Source organism: Gymnogyps californianus, chromosome 9 (assembly GCF_018139145.2).
Source record: "Gymnogyps californianus isolate 813 chromosome 9, ASM1813914v2, whole genome shotgun sequence".
Lineage (NCBI taxonomy): Eukaryota > Metazoa > Chordata > Aves > Accipitriformes > Cathartidae > Gymnogyps > Gymnogyps californianus.
The window spans coordinates 16,532,185-16,557,489 of NC_059479.1; the positions used below are offsets into that span (position 1 = coordinate 16,532,185).

At 46.9% G+C, this 25,305-nt stretch overlaps 1 protein-coding gene across 2 annotated transcripts in view; it reads right to left on the minus strand.

Moving 5' to 3' along the window:
* Positions 1-24,718, minus strand: part of RNF128 (ring finger protein 128) — a 44,245-nt gene extending 19,527 nt beyond the window's left edge. Inside the window, exon 1 of one of the 2 annotated variants that reach the window (XM_050901732.1) lies at positions 24,313-24,718. In XM_050901732.1, the coding sequence (XP_050757689.1) occupies positions 24,313-24,718 (406 nt within the window). Of the gene's footprint in view, positions 1-9,615; positions 10,070-24,312 lie in introns of those variants that run through there. The other variant, XM_050901731.1, reaches the window with a different exon arrangement.
* Between the last annotated feature and the right edge of the window lie 587 nt (positions 24,719-25,305).

The following is a 25,305-nucleotide window of genomic DNA, read 5'->3' on the forward strand; positions in this document are numbered from 1 at the left end:
TCCAGGGTAAAATCCTTCCTCCTGGACGCTCCAGTGTCAGCTCCTACAAGTTGAAACCGCTCCGTGCAGGGCAGCCAGCTCAAGAGGAGGAAATGGGCCTTTTTGTGCATGCTGCTCCTCCTCAAAGCTCCAACCAGTTTGAAGTCAAACTTTGCTGTTGCACTTTCAGATCTTTGCCTTTTTTTCCAGATGTTAGAAAAGAGAAAGCTTTGCCCCTGTGTTAATCTTAATGTAGCTTTTGCATTGTGCATTTAATAAATCTGAAGCACAACCTGGAAAGGGGAAGAGAGAGAGCACCTCCAGTAATTTAAATCTCTTATGTTAGCAAAACCCCTCAAGTTATGAAGGCCATATTTAAGTTCCCCAGCTAATTAACTGCCAGAAAACAAGTTTAGTTTTAAGGAAATCTTTTTTCAGCATTTGAATTTAAGGAATCTTTATTGTAATACCACGTTTCTTATTCACTGCTTGAGTTTGATAACCAAGAAAACCGAACTGGCTCAGACTGCTAACCACAACGCCAGCTTTACAACTGTACGCTACTTTCTGGTGCAGCCCATTTTAAGGTCGAATATACTAGTACCTAACGGAAAACACCATGTGCCTTCAAAACTTAAGCCAAAAATTCAGTTATGAAACTTGCCATCTCTGCACACTTTCCCCTCCTCTACCACTGACTTTGATACCCCACCTAACACCACAGAGAACATTAATTCAATCTAAGAGAAATATTTAACATTTTCTCTGTGCAATACTCTGAGGTCACACTGACAAACGCCGTGTATGTTTTTCCAACTCTTGTGAGGCCCTGGCAAAGCTTTTTGCAGTGAATAATTAACTTCCAGTGGTTTGACAGCTTTGCATGTCATGGAAGCCAACTCAAGAGCTCCAGCTCCAAGTCAGCTCCTCTAGCCTCACTTAAAATTGGTTTCTCAGCTTGTTCAGGCATTGGAACAGCTTTGCATTGTTTAAACTTGCTTTAAACCAATCACATTCAGCTTGAGTTAAGTCACAAAAGACCCTTTCATTTCAGTTTAAAGGCCTCAGTGTAACCTGGGGCAAATTCTACAGATTTTTATTTTCTTGGCTAGCAAAAGCCAAACCCCTCTAATGTCTCTATCACCGTTTACCAAGAACAGGCTGTAAAACAGTGCGATGGGACCCTTTCCCCTTTGGGAGCGGACCTAGCTACAACACAGTTTGGCGAAAGCATTTAAGGATGGCAATAGTTTTGTAGGCATTTTTAAGAAAGAAGGTATAAAACATGATAAATAGGCAAGTTATTTCAGAACAAGGAAAAAGCTAGCATGCTGCACACACGCTCCAACATTTCAGATTCCGTAATTTTTTTCCCCCTTTCTGAAAGTCCAAAGTTTTGCATCATCTTTAAGCAGAGTGAAATTAAGCGTCCAGAGTTTTGCCAGTATTATTTCACTTTGTCCAGAGCGCGCCTTGTGCAACCAACACATCTATCGTGGCACAGCCGCAGCTTCCTCTCCCTGGGAACCAGCACAGCTCACCCCGCGGCTTGCCTAACACTTCACTTGGGTATACCTGCAAACAGTCCTTGGTCTTCACGGTATCAGCGATCCATTTCAACAACATTTTAACCTAATAGCCAACCAACACTAAGTTTTCCTTAGGATTCAACTGGGTTTTTAATATTGAAGAGAAAGAGTTCCACAGAAGTCACTGGAAGGGGAAGGAAAGAAAACAGTACAGTAGTTCTGTCTGAAAGTTAAACATTATCTTTCCCTGTGTAGAAGAGGTTTTCTGACAGGCTAGCCATGACTAGCTGATTGGAAGTTGTTTAATATCGCAGTGGCAGAGTGAGTCCAGATAAACCAAGAATTTTCTTTTTTTTTAAAAAAAGGATCACCTTTTTTTGTTTCACAAAGGAATTAAACAGCAATTCAGCAGACAACCAATGAACTATTTTCTCTGAATGCTTTAAAAGGACTGAGAAATGAAGGATGCAATTATTAACAGATTAAAGGCTGCAGGCATTCTGCTACAGCTAAGTTCTGCCAGAGAACTACCACAGGATGAAGGATTTTATTTTTAAAGAGCTTGCATGATCTTGCAGAGAAGTCTTCAAAGAACGCCGTCACACAAGAACTGTTCAAAGTACCACAGCAATAACCCATCACACCCCCTTTCCACAGCTATAGAAAGCCCCAGCTGACCACCACATAAGCCACGTGCTCAGAAAAAGCAGAATGGAAGAAATTACTTTTTATTTTGATTGCTTCACATACAAAAAGAAGAGCAAAAAGCAGACTTAAGAGTTTGAATTCTCAAGGAAAGGATAGGCTCTCCTTAACCACAGCAGAATCACTCTCTGAAGACTCTTTAAGGGAGATGAAATACAAACCCTGGCCTTGGTCAGATGGTGGCTGGATCTTTGCTTTTATCTACATGATATGGTGCTTGCAGCACAGAAGATCAGCACTAGCTGTGCCTTCAGCCTTAGTCAAAGGAGCTAGTAGTATTCCCCTGGCACCCCTCCAACCCCCAACATCAGCAAAAAGGCATTAGGAGATCAAGCCATCTCCTGTACTTTAACATGAAAGACACTGTCAGTTGACTCTCCAACAATTTCCTACCAGATTAGCACACCTGGTTCTTCAGGCATGTAAGAAGAATATTTGATATACTGTCTTTCAGGTTTAAAAAAAAAAAATGTAAGACACAACACTTTGAATACTGCTTATCTCACTGTATTGAAATAGTAAGAAATAGGGGATTTCTGGTGGTTATCAAACAGGCTGGTAGAAGTTTACTGTTATCTGTTACAGTAGAAGGGAAAATAAACTAACAGCATACACAGACTGAGCCAATATTACGGACATGATGTAATTCACCCCAGATGAAAGGCCAGCACTGCACACAAAAGCCGTTGTGTCTCAGCACCATACCACACTACGGATGTGAGGGCTATACCCAGCCTCAGAGAAGTCCTATGAAACCAGACGCCTGCACGCTAGCTCCGCTCTCATCGATGGTACAACACTGACGAAAAAGTAACGGTTGCCTTCATCCCCATGCACAAGGCCAAGTCTCATCAGGAATGCAGATCTGACGGAGCAGCACCTATCCCAGCACTCATCCTCCATCGCAAACACTGTCAGAGGAAACGTCATCCTCGCGCCTTTATTGCCCTGCGATAAGCTCTCCCCTTGGCCAGAGGGGAGGGTGACTGAACTCATAGTTCCAAGAGCAATTTAAGCTTGGATAAGCTGACACGTAGGTAGGCTTGTCCCTCCCCCTTCTGCTCTGCATGCTCTCCACCCCAAACATTACCTGGCACCAAGATAAACGAACTGCTCGCTTCCAGGCTATTTTGCAGTTATTTAAAGCAACAGCCCCTTATGACCCCAGCTTTTTGATCTAACTGTCTTCTTGCTCACACTATCACCTAAGCTTAATGAAATCTACTTTCAGCTTGCTTTACTTGGCAGCTGGCACTGTGCCTGATCTCTTCCTCCTCAACATAAGTCTTTCAAAGTACAGAGGCAAACATTCAACAGCAAGACAATTGAAAAAGTTGCAAAAATCGGCAGGAGTAGGAAGCAATAGCCAGAGCTTTAAAAAGAAAATTTAAAAAAAGAGGGGGAGGGAAGAGCATTACAGAGAAATTTAAAGATGAGCAAGAGCCTTAGAAGATCCTCAGCATGGTGAGAACAGAAGAGAGGGAAGAAAAGAAACCCCCTGCTAACTGGTGGTTGTCTTCCGCAAAAGGAACACCTATTTTGGAGAATTCATGCCCACAGCAGTCTTTGCCTGGAAACACATGCCACCATATGCTCCTCACCAACACTACATTTATTAATGGGATTAATTAATATTTATTTATAATTAATATTTGTTTAAATTTAATAAATTTATTTATGAATTAATTTTTATTAATATAATTCCCACTGCTTGGGACCTACCACCCATGTTTGTCTAGGGAGACTCTTTGGTGAGGTTGCCCTCCAGATCAGTCACCCAGCAGTTACTGTGGATAAGGAAGATTTCCACAGCAGGAAGTGTGGGGAAACTTTTACCAAACAGGCTGGGTGTCTAAAGGAGCACACCAAGACCAACTGTAGTTTTACATGATGTGAGTTTCCATGGGTCCCCAGATGATAATGGAGGTGGAGACCAACCTGCACTCTATTTAGTTTAAAGAGTGTTAAAGTTATTATTTGCCAAGTGAATCCAACAATTACCAGCCTTCCCCTCCCCTCCCCCCCGAGCCTTTGAGACTTATGTGAATGCTGCCAGGCCCTAAATCTTAGAACATTTAAAACATGAAATCATCCTTTAAAACAGCAGCCAAGACAGTACACTTATTAAGGGCGCCGAGATGAATGAGATCTGTAGGACAGCTCTCTTCACATGCTGTTTGGTCAGTGGCACTTGCAAGAGTAAAGTATCATCTTTCAATCTAGCAAACAGCATCTAAAACCCTCTGGAGAAACCACGATCAGCATTCCCTACTGAAAATTCTTCGGTGAACTTACTCAACAGCTTTCAGCAGTTTTAATTTAGTAAATACATTGCTCACACTCTTCAAATGAGATTGAGCTCACAGCTAGTATCCCTTGCTCTCAACATACTGGTAGCCACTGGAAACAAGTTTGAGAGAACTAATCATAAAATAATGTAAGTCAGCACTGTGTAAGCCAGAAGGCATCTGTCTGCAGAAAGATGACAGGTCACAGTTGATCCAGTGGGGAACAGTGCTGAGCCTGACTGCTGTTTACTCACCAACATATTCAAGGCTGGAGGCAGACAGGCACAGTCATTGTTTTAGGGCCATATGTCCCACACAATGAAGCCTCTACTACCACAACTGTCACTTAACATTTTAATTCATCCTTTCACATTTCAGCAGCCCAGTAAACCCAAAGAGCAAGGGCACTTCACAGACCTGTTCCAGGCTATCTAAGGCTTGGTGCCTACCCTGCAGTTTTCCATGGCACAGAGGTACCTAAATTAGACCAAAAAGAGCAGGGGCAGGGATCAGAAGCTGTCAGCAGCACCGATTTATCTATCCTGCTTCTCAGTGCCTCTCATGCTTGCTCACAGACCTCTGTGCTGTGGGCAACCCCAACTCACTATCGCACCCCCACCATACCCTGCAGGTGGGAGATCAGGGTCATCACCCAGGCTCTGCGTACCACAGTCAGTTATCTGAATGCCACTATAGCTGTGACATTCATTTACTCTAAACCAGGCAGCCAGGAAAACTGAATTGAGCACATAAAGACAAAGTTGCAGCACATACACATCAAACAGCTATTCTCAGATTCAAAGAGCTACGAACTCCAGGCGCTACAGACTGCAAATACAATCCAGGCACAGCGGATCCATTCAAGTTCCTTCTCAATAAGGAGCTGCTGGTAGGAAGGGCTAAATAATCTGCAGAGGCTCACCTGGCCATGGCCAGGGAACATGGGAGAGCAAGTGTCATTAATTAGACCTTGCATCCTCATTCCTCACCTCGGATGTGCTCAGTGCAAGTCTTCACTCACTGCAAAGGAGAGGTGCACTATTTGCTTACACAACATTTACAAAGCATTAGCACAGCCTGCCTTAGGATTACTGTTCTGTCTCAGCCTTTAACAGGAACAGTTTTACAGGTCACAGCAGCCTTTTAATATCATGGCAAAGTTTTAGCTTGTTTCTAAAGATCACGCCCCACACAAAGTTGGAGCAGAGCACAAGTATACACTTTTGCCATACACTATTTCCTCTAAGCATATGGAGACTAGCCTTCACCTCAGTGAAATTCCTGCAGAACAAGTTAAGTGGCAGTGCTACATATTTAACCTTTCCTTCCCCTTTCACCCACTGATGCAAGTTTACACTTGAACCAGATCTTGTTAGCCTGAGACATGCTGCTACTGTTTTAGAATTACTTAGCTGTATTCCCCCAGAATAAGCCCTCTGCAGATCAGGTGATGTGCTTCTCAAGGCTAGAGTTACACGACAAGAGAGAAACCAAAGAAAATTATCACCATAGCTTTCTGACCTGCAAAGAATCCTGCTTTACCAGCTGCAGGGAAATACTTAACACCAAAGAACATTTTGCATGGTTACCACCATACCCTGACTCCAAAGCCACCTAACAGCCTGGTTCTATCTTAAGTCAAGGTCCACCTTTAAAACAAACCAACTCTTGTCATGCACTTTTTCCCCCACATGCTGCTGTTTTTCTCCAATCAAATGTCTTTTTCAGAAGGTCAGTATAGATTAGAGAGGTGCAATTACAAGCACACAGAACTGTACTTTGTAACCCTGCTCAGCCTGCCACAGAGCAGTACCATCTTCTTAAAATGAGCACAATCAAAACTCAAGTTTGCCCATTGATACTGTTCTGTGCTTATAAGTACAAAGTAAATATTACTTTGGACTCCATTAAATCCTTGACATTCTATGTGTTAGAGATGATTAGGCAAGATTTCATCCTATCTGATTTGGCTATTTATTGCATTCTGTTGTTTTTATTGCCAGGGTGGTTTGTTTTTTGGTGGGTTGTTTTGTTTGGTTGGTTTTTTAAAGTTGGCACACCAAAAAGTTTCCACACAGAGCACTGATATAAGCAATAAAGAATTCATCAGACTAAACACGATGATTATAAGAAAAGAAGTCTCTGGAAGCAAGATGACCAGGACAAACACTGCTGTCGAGTACAGGCACATTTAAGTCTCTAAACAAGAAAGTTGCTTCAAAAGCCAAGCTTGACAGCCCCAGAAAAAGGCACACTGTACTTTTAGATGAGCTTCTGTTAATAACTTTGTGTTCTGTTGCTACCAAAGTTCTGCAAAGAAAAGCATGTTGTGCCATACATTTTATCAAAGCCCACCCACAGGGATCTTCTTTTTCTGCCAGGCAGATGACAGCTCCCATGCCCCGCTGCGGAGAGGAGAGCCCTCGGCACCGCTGCAGCACAGGCAGGAGGAGATGCTACCCCAGGCACGTAGGGAAGATGGGAAAGCCCTGAGGCTTAGCTCCCCCTTGCCCCAGCAAAACCACCTCCCACTACTTCCCACTGCCTCAGCTTGGGGGAAGTGCTCGGCCTTGTTTGGTTTCACTTGACAGCATATGATGGCCCACTTAAAGCAGAAATGAAGCCAATTAGGAAACCGAGATTGTGAAGTCACCATTAGCAGAGCTACAGCCGTTACAGCAACAGCGGGAGTTGTAGTTGCACAAAACTGTTCTTTAACGAACAGGGCTACCTTCACCACTGCCTCCAGAAAAATTAGAGCAGCCAGTGCCACCACTGGAGGCCAGAAGAGGAGACCCATCCCAAAGCTCAGTTCAGCAGAGGGCAATACGACCAGCTCTTACCTCTTATGTTTGAGCTCAGCCTACAGCACTACACCTCGTCAGCATTATACAAGGAATATCCTGCACATGGCAAAACAAATGAGGCTGATTACTTGCAGCTTGCTTCCTCTTGGCCATGCTGTGTTGAAAGCCTGCAACATTTGTGAAGTTTGACTGGAGAGCGTTGGCTCCCAGCAGGGGCACAGGGCAGGGGTGGCCCAAGCATGGCGTGCCACCAAAGCCCCGTGAGCGGAAGGCAGAGCATTGCTGTGGGAAGATGTGAGAACAGGGACTCGCAGATGACCATGACAATAGAAAAAGATAACTCGAGTCAAGAGAGGAAGAAAAGGGAGGGTGGAACAGGAGAGAAAGTGAGGAACCAAAACAAGGACAAGGAATAAAAGCAACAGCAGCAACAAGCTTAGCCCAGTAATGGTGCTAGCACATGGCAAGGAGGAGTCACGCAGATGAAATAACCAGTCTGACAGAAGCTGTCTTCTCCAAGAAGTCCCTGTCCTGTTTTTCTACAGTGTGGCTGGGAAGTTTCAACATGCCCTTGAGCCCATAACCCATCATGCAGGATGATCAGGACAGCTAGAGCCACTCTGACATAAATCCCTCAGCAGAAAGCTTAAGGGCAGCATGGGAAAGGAGGGAGCTCCTCTTGGAGCAGGCCCTGCAGAGAACAGACAGCTCATTTCAAGAGGCGGCCTCTAGCAAGATTAAGATGCTGTAGGTCTCCCAGCGGCCAGGATGGAGGAGGGGGCAGGAGCACATATATCTTCCCCTCAAGAACAGGTTCAGCCGTGACCCACCCAGGTCAGCAGTGCCAAAGGAGCTCCTCTGAGAGCTGCAGGATTAGGCAGGCACACAGTGAACAGGGCTCAGGGCAGGGATGCTACCATCAGCTCAGCAGGAGGAACTTGCCCAGCAATAGCCAGATCTCGATAGCATCTATCAGCAGATGATTTGATTACATAAGAAAGCTCTGCCTCAGAAAGGCCAGAGCCCATCCAAATTGTATGTTTTAAACTCTTAAAGCGGAGTACAGACAGTCATACAGCTCATTAAGATTGCACACAACGAACCTCCAGAGGCAGCTACTGTTTCCTTGTCTCACCACAACGCTTACCTCCACCGCTAACAGACAGAAATCCTCTCCACCCCTTCTAAGAGGGGTGCTGCAAGGATATAATTATTTTTCGAACCTTCGAAAATAAAGCTTCGAAGTCAAAGCTTTAAGATTCGCTGTTCATTTTCACTGTTGTATTTCTCTCCAGAAGATGTGGCTTCCTGAAGCAGTGCCATTTAGCAGAATACCAACACACTTGTGAGGTGTGTGTGCATCAATTCAATAGCCAAGGGCTGGACAGAGCCACCAAAGCCAGCTCACCCGGCCCCACCACAGACAGGGTACCTGCTCATGCTGTTACCAGAAGGCAGTTACACAGCTTTCAGCCCAGGCCTGTTTCTCAGGAAACACTAGCCTGAAACACAGCCAAATCTCATTCTTCATTTGAAAGATGGGCAGTTTGGAAAAAAAAAAAAACCCACTGCTGGCAAGTAGGAGGCTTTCTATAGCGAGAGAAGAGAGGCTCTGTCATCAGCCTCTGCAAAATGGAAGCAACCTTTAAAGGGCTTTAGCCACTTGCATTGGAAGTGGCATTTTGCTGGTGAAAAGTTACCTATGGAAGAGTCTCATACTCTGCCTATTTCTGAGCTGGTTAGTGTGCAGGACATGGGGAAAAACAGTGTCTGAGCGTGGAAACCCAGCCTATTTCAGGGCCCAAATCTACTCCACAGACTTTATAGGCTTTAAAAAACACAGCATCCATCAACTCTGGGCAGCTACCTGGTCATGCTAGAAGCCCAAACTGGAGACACTATTCCCACTTTCACCCCATGCACACCCACGGCCAGCGCCCAGCCCACCCAGGCCAGAAAGCTCAGGCAGCCGCTTGCTCGCCCTCAGCCCACAACAGCAGCCTCAGCTATCAGACATCGTTACTCATTAATCAGAGAAAATTCAACAACAGCAGCACCTTGAACAGGACCGGCTAGCGCGGGCAGAAACTCTTCTTGTGCGGGAGAGTCAGAAAGAAATCCCACTCTCTTACTGAGCACCAAAGCTGGGTATGTCCAGCGAGGGCTGAATCAGCTGGGGGTTAACCCCTGTTCCCGCACCCTACAGAGGGGAGGGAAGGGGCAGCTCCCACCGCAGGGACCCTTCTCTTTCCAAGGCTCCCTCCCCTCCCAGCCAGCCGGCGGCTGCCGGGTCCCGCGGCGGCTCACCGTGGTGGGACATGGGCAGCACCTCGTTGCCGGTGCCGCGGTAGTTGTAGATGACGGCGGCGGCGGCGCCGCGCTCCGCGGCCAGCCGGATCTTGTCGGCGAAGGAGCAGCCGCCGCCGCGCTGGATGAGGGCGAGCCAGCCCGGGGAGCTGCCGCCGCTGCTGCCGGGCGGGGGGGCCCCGCTGAAGTTGGTGCGGGCGCTGCAGGCGTTGAAGGAGTCGCGGCCGTCGGGCAGCACCAGCACCCCCGCGGCCGCCTGCAGCGGCGAGTCCTGCCCGTACAGGCCGCTCTCGCCCGCCTCCCAGCCGCTCCGGTTGTGGTCCGCGCCGTCCTCCCACGACACGTTCAACCAGGCGGTCCACATCGCCGCGGCCGCCACCGCCCCACGGGGACCCGGCGGCGGGGCGGCGCAGAGCAGCGCGGCCACCGCCAGCAGCGCAGCGCCCGACCACATCCCGGCACGGCACGGCACGGCCCGGCCGCGCCGCCGCCGCCGCCTAAAATCGCCGCGGCCCCGCCGCCGCCACCGCCCACAGGGGAGGAGCGGGGCCGCCCCCGCCGCGGCACGCCGCTCCCCGCCCCGCCCGCCGCGGGAACCCCGCCGGGAGTCCCCGGCCACGCTGCCCCCCCCCCCCCAACAGACGGCCCCGGAGCGGGGACCCCGCGGGGGCGTGCCGAGCGCTGCAACCACGGGCACCCCGACGGCGGTGGGGGGGGTCCCCCTCACCGGATCGCCTCCCAGGGCAGTGGGTCACCACCCCAGGGGGGATGCGGTAGGTCACCCACCCGGATCACCACTCAGAAGTGGTCGTTCCTCCTGACATCACCTCTCAGGGGCGATGGGTGACCCCCCGGATCGCTCCCAGGAAGGGTGGATCACCCCCCTCCACCACCTCCCAGCACAGCGGGTGACCCTCCTCCAGACTGCCTCCCCCGCAGTCTGCCCCAGTGCCCGCAGCGGACGGAGCTCCAGGGGTCCCAGTGGGCCTGTGGGGACCCCCTGAAGGGGCCGATCCCCTGAAGGGGCAGACCCCACAGCAGCCGGTGCCCAGCCGTGACCCAGCCCGCTTCGCACCGTTGAGTTAGTATTTGCTCAACACTCAGCGACATGCGGTATCAGTCCTGCCCGAAATTGATTTATAGAGCACCAGGTTAACTCACTGGCCATTGTTCTCCGTGTCATTAGACGTACGCTATAAACCTGCCACCTCAACCAAAAACACCTTTTTCTATTTATCTATTAGCTGTGTTTGCATAGTTAATTAGTATTTGATCTATGTAACTCGCAATGAAAAGTCACGTTTCTTCAGGGCTCTGCAGTTACTTTTTGGGCGGCCAGCTTGCATTCAAACGTCCCTTGCTCCGGCGCATACACATTTTTGCTAGGTTGTCCCACATCAGGCAGTGCGGCCAGAGTGCTTGCAGAATCACTGCAAAGATGAGCGTGACATGCTCTAGAGCCCCACCAGGGAATCTGAGGCAAGAAAGGAAGATAACAGGAGAAACAAGAACATTTCAAGCTCCTCTTCTCCACAGAGCCGCTCTTCTGATTGAGAGGCCCTGCTCCTATCAGCTGCTCTGCAGGAATTGCCCCCAGCACCGGGAGCCACTCAAACAGGTCCCCAAATGGCCACGTGTCACTATGCGCAGGCTGGGTCTCTGGATGGGAGCCCATCATTTAGAAAGGATTATCCCTGTGCAGTGATTACATGGCCCACAAAATTAGTGTAAACACAGAGTCAAACCCTTTCTGATACGAGTCGGCACCGGTTAGTTTTTAACGCAGGCTTTTGGCTGGTTCTGAATCCACGTGGCTGATAACCGATAACTCGGCATCGATCTATGGTGCACATTTTCCTTTGCTTGCATTTGTGCCAAATGCAGGACCATGAGTGTTATGCAGTCAGACCCAACTCGGGTTTGAATGACTACCTGGGGGCAGGGGCTTCGAAACCAACCCACTCCATCAGCATCCAACCCCACCTGCACGGCATCTATGAGGTTTTGTAGCTCAGTAGCACAGGGAGATCAGCGTTTGGTTTTGCTGCTGAAATAGCAGTGTGCAGAGCAGGTAATGAAAAGCAGATGAAGCAATTTGCTGAAGATCAATATTGCTAAACACGCAAAGCTTACTAAGCGAACCCTTTTGGCCGAACCTAAACAAACCTCTCATCTTCTCATTCCACGTCTAAGTAGACAACTTATTTCAACAGTAATATCTCTAGCTATAATATAAAGTATATCTGTAAGCAATCAGAGAGGCATGGTTTTGTTTTGAAACCTGTTCCATGCAGGTGCAGGGAACAACTTAACAACAGTCTTGAAAATATAACCAAGCTTTATGCAATTGACAGCAGCCAAACCATTCAGCTTCAAATGCCTCCAAAGCTTTAGGGATGTTTAGCTCTGGCGTTTTCACTGAGACAAAATTAGACCAAAGACAAAGATTGGAACCTCCTCGGGATACGAAACTTCCTGTGGTTCTGGGGATTTTGAGTATAAGGCTCAGCCACAGTCTCTTACGCTTCCATACATCACAGTTTGTAACACGATTATAATAAAGCATGGGTGCAGATGTTGCAGCTGCAGCTGCGCGCGGGTGCGAAGGCGTTTCTGCGGCAGGCAGGCTGCCGGGGAGCAGCCCTGCGGGGCATCGCGGCGGCTCTGTGCTGGGGCACAGCTGCTCATCACCTCCAGCCTTGCTTTGGGTGGTAGTAACTAACTTCACTGCTCTTCGGCAACTGCTGGGAAACGCGTGCGCTGTCCAGGCTACTGCCTGGTGGCAAAACGTCCACGACGCATTCGGTAATCTCACCAAAATGAACAGGGAGCCTAAACTTGAACTTCTCACCGTGCAGCGCAGAGAGCGATAACAAGAAACAAACTTGCTCTAAATGTGATTGTGGACATTTTGCTGCCATGGCATTGTTTTGGTAACAAGTTTCTGACTCCTTGCTCAGGCAATGTTTCCACTCGCTTGAAAATAACTGAGTAAGCAAACGGCAGGCACAAACAGAAACCTTGTTCACCGTGGCTGAGGAATTTCTCAGGCTAGCAAAGCAAAGGAAGTCGAGGGTATTGGGGCAAAAAAGCGGACGCTTGTGCTGACGGTGGTCAGTCCTTCCGAGTAAACACTGGAAGACACCAGCCTTGCTTGTCTTGGCAGGGAAGCCACTTGCAAGAAGCCAATGGTCCCCGTGCATCCTGGCATGGTTAGCGGCTCCTCCGGGCCAGCACAACTGAGAGGAGCCGGGTGAAGTGGCTGGGACAGTGTCAGAGCACAGAGGGACACCCCAGCAGAGTTAAAATGATAAGTTTTAAAAACAGCATGCCAATTACACCTATTTTAAGCTGCATATCTCACATTGAGAACTTTCTAGGCTCTCATTCATTAAATCTTCTTCCAGAATGATAATTAATAAACAGATCTGCAGCCTTACTGAAGTGTATTCTTTACCCGTGTTTGAAAAATATGGTTTGTCTGATGGCTTTCAGCTCAGTTACCTGTAATTCCCAACAGAAAAGGTGCGTATTGAGTAGCAATTAAAAATACTCACTGCTATCAGGAAGCTTGGAGGGACCAGGCAAGAGGAGGGCTGATAGGGTTTTTTTGCTGGTTTGGTTTTTTTTTTTTCTCTTCCTTTACATAAAAAACTGTGAGTTTATAGTTTGGAGAAAGCACATTTTGTTTTGGAGAAAGAGGCTGGACATTGTAGGGGCTGTGACATGTAATACAACATATTAACAAATAGTGCATCTTTCTTCTGCTACAATTGTTTGCGAGAGCTCTCTAAAAGTTTCTGAAATTAAAAGCACTCTAGCTCATGATGACTACAGACGTGAGAATGATAGGGTAAGCAGCACTAATGGGCTCCCACAAAATCAGAAGCAGAATTACATCTAAAATAGGTACAGCATGAAGGAATTTCTGGCAGAGGTCTGATTTTTTTCACCTTAAAACATTTTTATTATTTAAAAACTTATGCTGTGTAATTTTGCTTTTCATTTTTTTTCCCCATGGCTACTGGTGGAGGCTCTGAGAAGTTCAGAAAGTAGGGCATGACTTTCAGATAAACAAAGTGAAATCCTGGGAATGCTGTCGCTGTCTTCTACAGGGATGGACCCTATCATTATCTGGAGCTTTATCTTATTTGAGTAAATATTTAAACATCTTTTTTCAAGATTAAAAAAAATGTGTATGCTAAACATTGCTTTTTAATGTCAAGCCAGATCACTCAGGGCATCTTGCTGATGAGAGACCTATACGTTCATGTCCTTCAAAATTGCATTTGTTTCTTATTCAAGTACCCAGCTCTGCATCTCTGTCTTTGGAGGGAAGCTCACAAGGACACAAGAGATCTCTGTTAGGGCAAAGCATTACAGGGGACGGCACTGAACCCTCCGAGCGCTGCGTATGGATCTGAACCATGTCTCTGGGCCTTCTCCACTGAACAACAACACGGAAAGGAGAAGCACTTACAAAAATGGAAAAATCAATCAAAAGGAGCTCCCTAAAATGAAACCCAGGACTGAAAGTCATGGGACAAAAAAACCCATGAACTAACATTACCCTGAATCACAAGTTAAAGACAACAGATGTTGCATTTCCTTATCCAAAACCAGCTCATGTGCATGACCAGCAACGGAAGGGGCTTGGGCAGGTTACTTGCTCCAGAGCAGGCAACGATGTGGGCTAAAGCATCCCAAGTTTTTAAGCTAGCTGAAAAAAAATTAAGGTATGAGAATGGAGCTTGTGGTCCTTTGCCAGTTTACAAAGAGGACAGGCTCGGGCTGGAGGAGGCGTAGAGGCTGGAAACCTCCCCACCTCCTGCCTGCCGGGCTTAGGAGCTTCCAGGAGAACCTGAGGTGATCCTTGTGACTAGATGCAGAAGACACACGGAGGTTGCCAGTGCCAGCTAAGTTTCACTGTGAATCTGGGAGCTTGTTTGGCTCTAACACAACTTGGAAACTCCAGCCTACAACTCTCTGTTCACTGGATGTGGAAAAAAAAAGTGCTTCAGATCGCCCTGTGTGCTGGCACCGAACGCTTTCCCTCAGCTAGCCAGATGTGCACAGGAGTCCTTGGTGCCAGGGAAGCAAACATTGTTTCTCCATACTTCTGGCACTGCAGGACCAACTGTTGTGACAGGGCTACATGTGCCCTCTACTATCCCAGAGAATACGGGTAAAACACTGTCAGCAGAGGCAGAAGGTACAAAAGGGATGGATGCTCATACACGGACCGAAGTTCACATGCACTCTTCCTCCTGTCAAAGACACTTGCAATTTCATGAAATTATGTTTTCCGTGTTTCATTTCAAAGGAAGCTGGTGGATAAATAGAAATAAGCAATATCTAGGACATGCAAGCGAATTAAAGTGAAGATAAAAGCATTCCCCACAGGTGACTACAAGGAGCCTTGAGCAAAAAAAGCATCTACAATTCCTCTGAAAAACTAAAACAACAACAGCAACAACAAAAAAACCATACAAGAAAGGCCAGAACTTGCCAGACAACACGTACTTTTGGTCTGTTTTGGTTTCACATGGACCTGAAGCATGATGCTACTCAGGCCTGTTGATTCAGTGGTGGTCTTTATTCAGTTTCAGTGGAGTTTCCAGGCAGGGGACTGAATCAGTGGTTTCCTTCCCCTGCAGTGCGTTGGGCAATCTCCATCCAGCCTGGGGACCAAGATTTTCCATATAATGCATGTAATGGAGTTGACCAACTGAGGAGCATCAGGTGACTGGAAGTCTGAACACATCCTCAAGAGCAGAACATATTGACGCTTGGTCCTTTGAGGAAGAAATGAGTCCGACTCAAAATGTTTGCTCGTTCTGGGTTTGTTTGTGCATATGCACAATCTACAGGGCCACAGATCACAGCTACTCGCAGAAATCAGTAGCACATCCCTGAGGAGCTTTGTCATCCAAGGTACAAGTGAGCTAGTTGCAGTTCTGACTTCATCTCTATCAAATCTGCACAGGCCTCTGTGAAAAGTCCTCAAGATGTCCAACAGGGAAAGCTTAGCAGTGACTCCAGCTGGTCCTGAAAACCCTGTTTACAGGACCGCGAGCCGAAGGCAGGAACGCTCTGAATAGGGGCTTTTAAGATCACACAACTGTGAAACCTCAGCTTTTACAGCATAATTAGGACGTCAGCATAATTAGAACGTAAGTTGTAACAAACTTCAGTGATCCCAGCAATGTCAGTGAGAACTTTGCCAAGGGCCTCAGCAGGCCAAAGACTTGCCAGGCTCTCTCGTTCCTTCCTTCCGCCCCCAAGAGCTGCTGACAAGCTGCAGGAGGCACCTGCCCCCCCAGCAGAGACAGCACCCCAGAAAGGGGCCCGGGAGGAGGAAACAAACGTTAGAGCAAAGCATTCAAATGGGAAAAACCAGGAAGGAGAAAATCTTTTCTGGGAAGGTGTGTGAGATTTCGGGTTTCGGTGCTTGGACCCAGCTGGTGGCTGGGGAGGTGACGGGATCGCCCGAGCTCCCCGAGGGCCACCCAGCACCAGGCAGCCGTCCGGGCTCGCAGCCAGGAGCGGTCGGCGCTCGCTCCCTTTCTGAGAGGGCCGTGGAACTGTCTAAACCAAAGATCAGCTCTAGACTAAACGATTTGGTTTAGGACATACTTTTTTTCTGAGATTTATTTTTGGCACGTGACTTCAAAGCGTGACAGGCCTGAACTGCAAAGTCGGGAGCTAGAGGCGGTGCTCCTCCCCACCCGAGAGGACGGAGACCTCGCACGGTGGTTTAGGCTCAGCGATGCCTTCCGGTGTATGCTTCTTTCAACATCTTCCCCTCCTTGAGATGGAAGAAATTGTAAACCACACATGGTTTTTCCTCTGCACCTTTTGCATCTTTGCTCAACTGATGCAAAGATGCTCACGGTCATGGCTTGGCAGAACGCTGGGGAGAGGGCAGCCCACTGCCTGCAAGCTCTTCTCCAAGCGTGAAACGGACCGTGTTCACAGCAAATAATGATATTTATAGATCTCTTCGATTTATGTACAAATAAGATTTGTGTTTCAGGTTTTTTTCATTAACATTTTCGCTCTTCAGGGGGATGCACATGGTAATGCACTTTGATGCAGGTGATCCTTTTATGGCTCCACCAACCCATCTGGAAAACTGCATAGAAAGCAGCAGTAGATTTTAACTGAAAACGACAACTGCTACAAGCAAATTGACGGCCCATGTTAAAATATCTTCTAAATAACTTCTAAAATAACTACTTTACAATATTTAGGATTAATTTCTAAGTGAGATAATAATAAATGCACCTATAAAAAAGGTGGCGTAGCTTGTTGCACACTTGCTGACCCAACATTTCCATGTGCAAATGGCACAGTCTAGAGTCCACTGAAATTAAAGGAAACACTTCCACTGATTTTGTAAGGTTCAAGATTCCCCCCCCCCCCGTAAAGACCCTGTATAAATCCTTATTTAGAAAGCCAGCTGGACTAGGGGGTGAGTAGACGGGACAGTAAATTGCAATAATAATTTTAAAAGAAACAAAAGTCTGATGCCGAAAGAGTCTTAGTGAAATTTGCATCCAAAATGTAGTCTGAAAACCTCTGATCAGTTGCTGCTTAGATCACCTCCAAAATCTGAAGTTGGCTCCTTTTTGGTTTGCTTTTCAAAGGAAACAAGTATGCAATCATATAGTTTTCCTTTCTGTCCTCATCCCCCCGTCCTTCCCCATCTCCTTCCCGCAGATAACTTTCCTGCTTGCCTACACTGATGACGAATTTCAGCCAAACTCAGCCGAAAGCCTGAAAAATTCAAGGAGAAGTTTCCCCACACGTTTTTTAACATCAGCAGCTGGTTAGAGGACAGAACCCCCTGTCAGTTCCTGCAGGTCCCTCCGGAGAGGCAGAAACCTGAGGTTCAGCAACCGCATGACTGCCAGCTCCTGACTGCGGAGAGGCCCACCTGCGAGAGAGTGGGGTGTAGCAGTTCGAGGAACAAAGAAGCGAAAGGACTCCTGAGCTTGTGGTGGGAACAGAGGTGAAATCATAGGGACGGGAAGGGGGAAAAGACGAAAATGTTACCTATGTGGAGTCAGAGGGGGTATAACGACACAGGGGACAGGTGTTAGGACAAAAATCCCACTTTGTTAGTTGTTCTGCTCGCAAAACAACTTATTTACTTCAAGCACCCTCTGTCCTGCTTCTACACGAGCACCGGTCTGGGTAGGGCCAGCAATCGGCTCTGCTTTCCTGCCGTGCCATGAGTGCAAAAGGCATATTGCATGCCAGCACAGCCTGAAGCTCAGGGATCTTCAAGGAAGCAAGAAAATGGGTTTGAATCCTGTCAGGTGATAAAAGGAACCAAACCCAGCTCTTCCCTGGTGTGAGTCAGTGCACTGAGCTCCTGGAGAAAAAGGTCTCCGCCACACCCTTTGTGCTTCACCAGGAGGGACCATCCCAAAACATGGCAAGAGACAATGCATGAAATGCTTAAATCCAGCTGGGTTCCAAGCTCTGAGTCTTGGCCTGAGCCTGAGCAACGCCCCGAACCACAGGAGCCTTCGAGGAGATCAGAATTTAAACTCAATCCGTCTTGAGCATTTTCCTCTTAGCTATTTACGCCCAGCTCCTTGCTCAGGCCGTTAAGCTCAGGCAGTTCGCGGTTTGCCTTGTTGGCTTTTGTCGATCCTTCTGAGGTGTGTCGTGGTTTAACCTCAAACAGCAATTCAGCACCACGCAGCCGCTCCCCGCTCCCCGCTGCCAGTGGGATGGGGAGGAGGATCGGAAAAAAAAAAGGTAAAACTCGTGGGCTGAGATAAGAACAGTTTAATAACTAAAGTAAAATAAAATATAATACTAACTAATAATGATAACATAATAATAATAATAATAGTAATGAAAAGGACTATAACAACAAAAAAGAGAGAGATAAAACCCAAGAAAAGACAAGTGATGCACAATGCAATTGCTCACCACCCGCTGACTGATGCCCGAGCAGCGATCCGCCCCTCCCGGCCAACTCCCCCCTCTTTATGTACTGAGCATGACGTTCCATGGTATGGAATATCCCTTCGGCTAGTTCGGGTCAGCTGCCCTGGCCATGCTCCCTCCCAGCTTCTTGCACACCTGCTTGCTGGCAGAGCATGGGAAACTGAAAAGTCCTTGGCTTAAGATAAGCGCTACTTAGCGACAACTAAAACATCAGTGTGTTATCAACATCATTCTCACACTAAATCCAAAACACACAGTACCAGCTACTAAGAAGAAAATTAACCCTATCCCAGCCAAAACCAAGACAGGTGTTTCATAGCAGTGCCAGTGTGGAGAAGAGGCACCAGGAGCTGACCCTCACCAGCGCACTCTGCAATGCCTCCAAGGACTCATTTCACTCATATCTGCAGGTGATCATCAGGCTTCCACCATTACATTTTTTTTCTCTTCAGTTTTTGGGTTGTAATAACTAACACAACTTCAACTGCAATGGCATGACTGCTAAGAGAGGTTACACTGATAAGTGACTGAGGAAAGCTGTGCATGTTCTAGAATATCTTACATGCTTGTAATTAGACGCCAGATTGATTGACTCGATTAGATGCAAATATTTCTTTTGTTCTTTGTTTCCAGCAGGTTAATCAGAGGACACCACCTTTCTCTTTTCAGGGGAAATGGTTAGCCAGCAGGTTGGCTTCTTTCTCTGGTTCTGGCAGTTAAAGTTTTGCAAAGCCTCTCCTGAGCTTTGCTAACCGAGGAAGCTCATGAGAGAGCCACGTTGTGGTCCCAGGACAAACCTGCTGGTTTTCCACAGAAGCAGAATCTGGGCTCCCTCTATATGTTCACCACCAAGTTTATGGATGAACAAGTGGGTCACAGTATGTAGTCACCTGAAATAAACCCAGTGCTCATCACATTGATTACCTTGGAAGCTAAAGAAACAGTACTAAATGCCAGCGTGGTGAGGTCCTGGGCTTTGCTGGCTCCATGTTCTGGGGGCTCTGGAAAATCCCAGACCTGAACGCAGCTCTCTGGCAGCCTGTGCTCTGCGGAGGTGAGCACAGCCCGCAGGGATTTTTATGGCTGCTTGGGAGCCTTTCTGGAAGGAAAAAGCTGTCTGCTCTGGAGATCAGACAGTCCAACCCGGCTTTGAGCAGGGCAGCTGGAGACAGCGGCCCAGGGCTGTGTCCAGTCGGGTTTTGAGTATCTCCAAGGATGGAGACTGCACAACCTCTCTGGGCAACCTGCCACACTGTTCAACCACCCTCACAGTGAAGAAGGTCTTTCTTATATAATTTCTTGTTTGTGCCCATTGCCTCTATTTCTTTCACTGGGCACCAGTGAGAGGAGTCTGGCTCCAATCATATTTACTCTCCCTGGCCCCATCAGGAATTTGTACACATGGATGAGAACCCCTCAAGCCTTCTCCAGGCAGACCCGCCCCAGCTCTCCCAGCCTCTCCTTGCAGTGACGGCTCCCACTGGTGACGGGCTGTGTGCTTCGCCCTGCCTGCCGCTGCCCTCCCTGCATCCGCACCTCTCACTCCATCAAAGCCGTGAAGCCACTTAGACAATTTTCTCAGACAATAAATGGAGGAATTTAGTCTACGCTATGAGAACATCGACTTCACGGAAGCATCTGGACTGTTGTTAGCAGAGCCACTTCACAAGGAAAAGGGAAATTCCTGGCATCTGCTTTGCATGGACGTTCTTGGAAGTTCATTTGTTTTCATGTGCAGGTCCCACAGGCTGTTCAAAGCTTGGACAGAGAGCCCGGCTTTTTCTATGGTAAACAGAGGAGATGACTGAAAATGTGCTATAAACCAGAAATGACTCTGAAGGTCAAATAAGCAATGATATTTTAGAGCATTAAGATGGGGAACCTAAGCAAGATTTTATACTAGCTTTCAAAACAAAAGATAAAACCAAACTCCATTGTCAGGCATTTAGCCCACAAGTTTATAATAGGTATTGCACCAACAGCTAATAAAATCCTGTCTCAAAATACTTCTGAGATAACAAAAGTTAGACTTTGAGGCTACAGAATATCCTGGAAACAAGTTGGAAGGAAATGCAGATCCACAACAATTTTTTTCAATTATTGTCAGGATTGCCCATTATTTCTATTGTACAGACAAACTAAGATATCTGCTTGTTCCTGTTGTACAACGGTTCTGCCAGGGTACTGTTCTTCATGAGTCTTGGAGGCTTTACCCAGTAAGAGAGTTCCCTTTCACTGGGTCTTAGTAAATCCCTTGGAGAAAACCCTTCAGGACACACTTGATATTTTAGCTTAACTGCTATATTGGACTAGTATCCAAATGGCAGCAATAATGGTGGTTTAATTTTTTTTTTTAATACTATCTCCAGTCTCCTATTTTCTCTGGTAAACGAACAGGAAAAAAGGAAAAGAATCACAGTGACAAGAGGATACAGCTCTCTACCGACCCGTGCCAGCACTGCTCACAAAGCATGGGCCCAAGCTGGCTGCTTCGTGACTTTGCAGAGCACAGTTACTCTGCTACTGCCTGTGGTCTGGTATTTGTTACTAAAAAAGGAGCCCCAAAATACCTTGTTTAAATTTGGCTATGTTTCAAAAACTTGATAATTCCTGGAATTTCCATTTAAGTTTCAAGGAGCGGTGCTGGAAAAATGTTGTTACAGATGCATATTCCATTTCCTTTCCAGAGAAAATCAAGTAAGTGCTGGAACTACTGAAAAGAGACATTTTTCTTCTAGCAAAAGCTTAGTCTCTGTACCATTGGATCAATCTTACTTCATGCAAATAAGACACAAACACCTACAGAAAATCTTTCAGATTGAAGTAGAGCATTTTCCTGCCAGTGATTCGTGTAATCGGAGAGGAATGGGAAAGTTGTTACTAATACCTTGACCTCTAAAATTTTCCACAGTAAAAGCTATTAATGTATCAATTTTATCTTGTGTGTGTGTGTAACAACAAACCAATACCCAGTAACAGGTAAACCTGATGACAGGTAAAAGGAACTGCGGTAGAAGATGAGGGAGGAATCACCAAGAGGGGAGTTTTTTCTCTTTGTTCCTTCCCAGCAACTTTAAATTACCAACGTTTCCTGCACGCCTGGACTTTACCCAGAACAAACTCTTTCATTGCTGTAAGACTGAGCGGGTGTTTTACGATGTGAAATACGTACGTAATATTGTACTGTTGTAACAGAAAATAAGGTTGGCTAAAAAGCTCTATTGATTTGATGCTAAAGTCAGCAGGCAGGGAGGAGGATGGCGGGAAACAACGGCTGTTTACCCCGACGTGGGGCACTTTTAAGACTCAGCTGGATAGGGTGCTGGGCCATCTTGTCTAGACCATGCTTTTGCCAGATGATCCTTGAGGTCCCTTCCAGCCTGGTATTCTATGAAACTGCAGTCAAGGCCTAATAAATAACCAAGGTGACGGGATTCCTATAGCCCTGCACAGCAGCAGAGCAATACAGATGGATGACTGAAGATGTCAGGGCTGGCCCCAACCAAGAGCTGGCTGATAACCCCCAAGGCTGCTGCTCCTTGTTTAATCAGGAGCTCGCAGATCGCTGGCAGCAGCAGGGCAGGTTTTTCTCTCACTGTTCTGCCAACGGGGCGTCTCATCTCCAAAGGTCCCCTACCCCAAACGGCAGAGAGGATTAATCCCCAAGCCTCCTCAGACCTCTCTGGGTGATGCTACCATTGGCAGATTCCAGTCAAATAGGAGATTTCCTCCCCCAGCCCTGTGAACAACCCTACTGTAAAAAAATAAATCATCTCCAAGCACTCTTTTGCTCTAAGCGCTGTGCTGCAATGACCACCCCTCTGCCAGGCTTTTTCCGTTTTACCTAAAGAGCATATGGCTTTGCACTGAGGGAAACAGAGAGAAGATGCTTCTCCTATACTGATTAGATGAAGAGCTCTGAAGCACTGAAGTATTTTGCCCTCACCGTGTTTAACACATGTGACTACTGCACTGATTTATAAACCCTTTTTGCCACCAAGTAGATCGTAATATCCACTTTAGTCCTATAGGACGACTATAGGAAATAGTCATATAAAAATCACAATTTGTGTTTGAGAAAACTAAATTAATTAAATTAAGAAAGGTGGGACTTCATGTCTCATGAAATACACTCTTGGGTGATATATCTGTTGCTTTCAAGATCTAAAAAATCTTTTTAGCTTTAGAAAAAAAAAAATCTGAAAAATTAGGGTCTGCTTTCAGAGCTCATCCTAAATAATTATCTTATTTCTGGAGTCTAGTCTAACTGTCGGGTTTGTGACATCCCAGTTACCCAGCGTGTCTAAACAAGGTTCCATCCCATTTTCCTCCGCTGACCTCCGGGGGAACGGGCCGCCCCGCTCCCGCCTTGGGCCAGCCGGGGCCACCGCCGCTCGCAGGAACCGCAGCTGGCACCGATTTTGCAGCTACGTAAAGCCAGTACAATTCTTTCTTTATTCATCCAGTGTTAGTACAAGCTGGCACGCTCCAATACCAAATAAAAAAAGCAAGTTAATCTGAATCTTGACATGCCGGCTACTGAAATCTAAATCACTTTCTCCAGAGGTAGAACAAAAGCTTTGGTTTATTGGCGACACATTTCCAGTAAAACATTTAAGCTCCGTTTGCAAACACTAGCTCTATCATGATATCGGGACAGTCAAAGCTGGCTGTGTAGTACAACAAGCCACTGCACTTTCAGGGCCGTACAGCACATTTTTGATTGTGTTGTGCAATACCTTGTTTAGGATGCTTTTTTTTTTTTTTTTAGGAGCTGAGCCTCAGGCGATGGGTGGGTTTGTAAAGCACCTGTGATGCTCCTACAGGTGCATATAGCTGAGGCTCAGCCAGCCTGCTCCATGGCTGACTCCTGTGAACTGCCCAGGTGTGGGCTCCGCAGCTAGAAACTTCCTGAAGCGGCAACCCAAACCAGCACGGGGATGTGATCAGGAAAACGCTGGCTCATCTCCGGATTAAAAATTGCTCAGTTTGCTCACAAAATCAGACAAGCAAAGGATTCCTAGTGCAGCTCCAGCAAAGTACGTTTCACGTATACATATGCTTTGTACTAAAATGCTTGTTAGACAGGTTGACCTAGAGGAACGCACACAGAAATAAAAGCCAAGCAATACAGTATCACAGTTAGCTTCTCAGTTCTTCCCTAATGACAGATCCATAGCTATTAGGGCCAGAATGGGCGATTACCATCATTTTGTCTAACCTTTCATTAAGGAATTAGGGAATCCCAGAAGAGGCTGACATCAGCCACTATTCAGAAAGGATTAGAACAATTTGGGGGGGGGGGGCGGAGCAAGATCTGGCTTGCAGTCTGCAAAGCATATACCTATGCTGCAGACACTTGTACGTTCATTTGTGTCCTCTAACCTCAAAAAAAACCCTAGTGCTTTCAAAGCAGACACTATGGGTTTCTCTACATCACTGTCTACAACAATTTGTGTGCTGTGCAAGTAAAAAATGGTACTAACTTCAGAGGCTCACCGGCTTGGCTACACTGTACCAAGCTCAGAATGTAGCAGCAGAGTATTTCTTACTAAGCACTGAAGTCGAGACTCAAATTGCGTAATACATTTTTTTTTTCCCCACCGAATTTCTTGATTAAAGCAACAATCATCCACAAACACAATTGCTTCCTTATAGCCCGGCTGTGCTGTCCTGGACCAAACTCCAGAGAAAAGATCAGGTTTCAGCGCTTCACGCTGTGATACTCACCGAGATGCGACATCAGGACGGTGTCGTTGCCTTTGTCCAGCGCATTGTAGATCACAGCTGCTGTTGCACCCCTTCTGGCTGCCACCTTAATTTTTTCAGCAAAAGTGCAATTGCCTCTTTCAATCAGTGCTATCCACGGTGGTTTTGTGATGGTGAACTGGGTATTCGCCTCACAGGCTTGAAGATTAGCAGATTTAGGAATGCCCACGAGCCCCCAAGCACTAAGTAGAGGAGAATTTAATCCATACAGGCCACATTCGCACCGCTCGGCCACAGACCTGTTGCTAGTGCTGTTGAAATAGAATAAACTTACAGAGGCACTCACAGAAAATGCGTCTGTAGTCTTGAATAAAACACTAACAACCACCAGCAGGTAGAAGAAACTGAACTTATCCGCTTGCTTCATCGCTTCTTCATATAAGCACAAAACGTAGATGGCTACAGCTATTTTCGGCTGGTGATGGCTGTTGTCAGCCCACAGCCTGCTGAGGAGTTTGAAATTTCAGTTCCAACAGGAACTTGACACCACCCAGGTGAGTCCTCGAGGTGTCGGTGAGCTTATCTGGAGTGGGGGCTGGGACGGGACACAAGTGACACACCTGTGAAGTAGAGATGCAGACTGAAGGACCTGCAAGTAACCTTCGGCCCTAACTTCCTGCTCCTTTTTCACAAAGCATCATTCTCCCCCTCCTTCTCTCCCATTACTGCACAAATTCCAGCTTGGATGATGCTTCCCAAGAGATTGCTCAAGCCCCCTGCTCCTATGTCAACCTGAACGTCACTTCAGAGGACCAGGTCATCTTTCATTCAGTGATGTAAGCTCAGGGTTCTCACTTCACAATGCAATCTGTGATGCAAATGACCTTGTTAAAAAGGTCAAAAGTGGAGGGAGGGAAACATTAAAAAAAATCACTCATCTTACGGACTAAGATAACCAAGCCATTCCCCGCATTTCTCCTTTTGGATTCTTTCCGTTGTCTTGCTCTGTCAGGT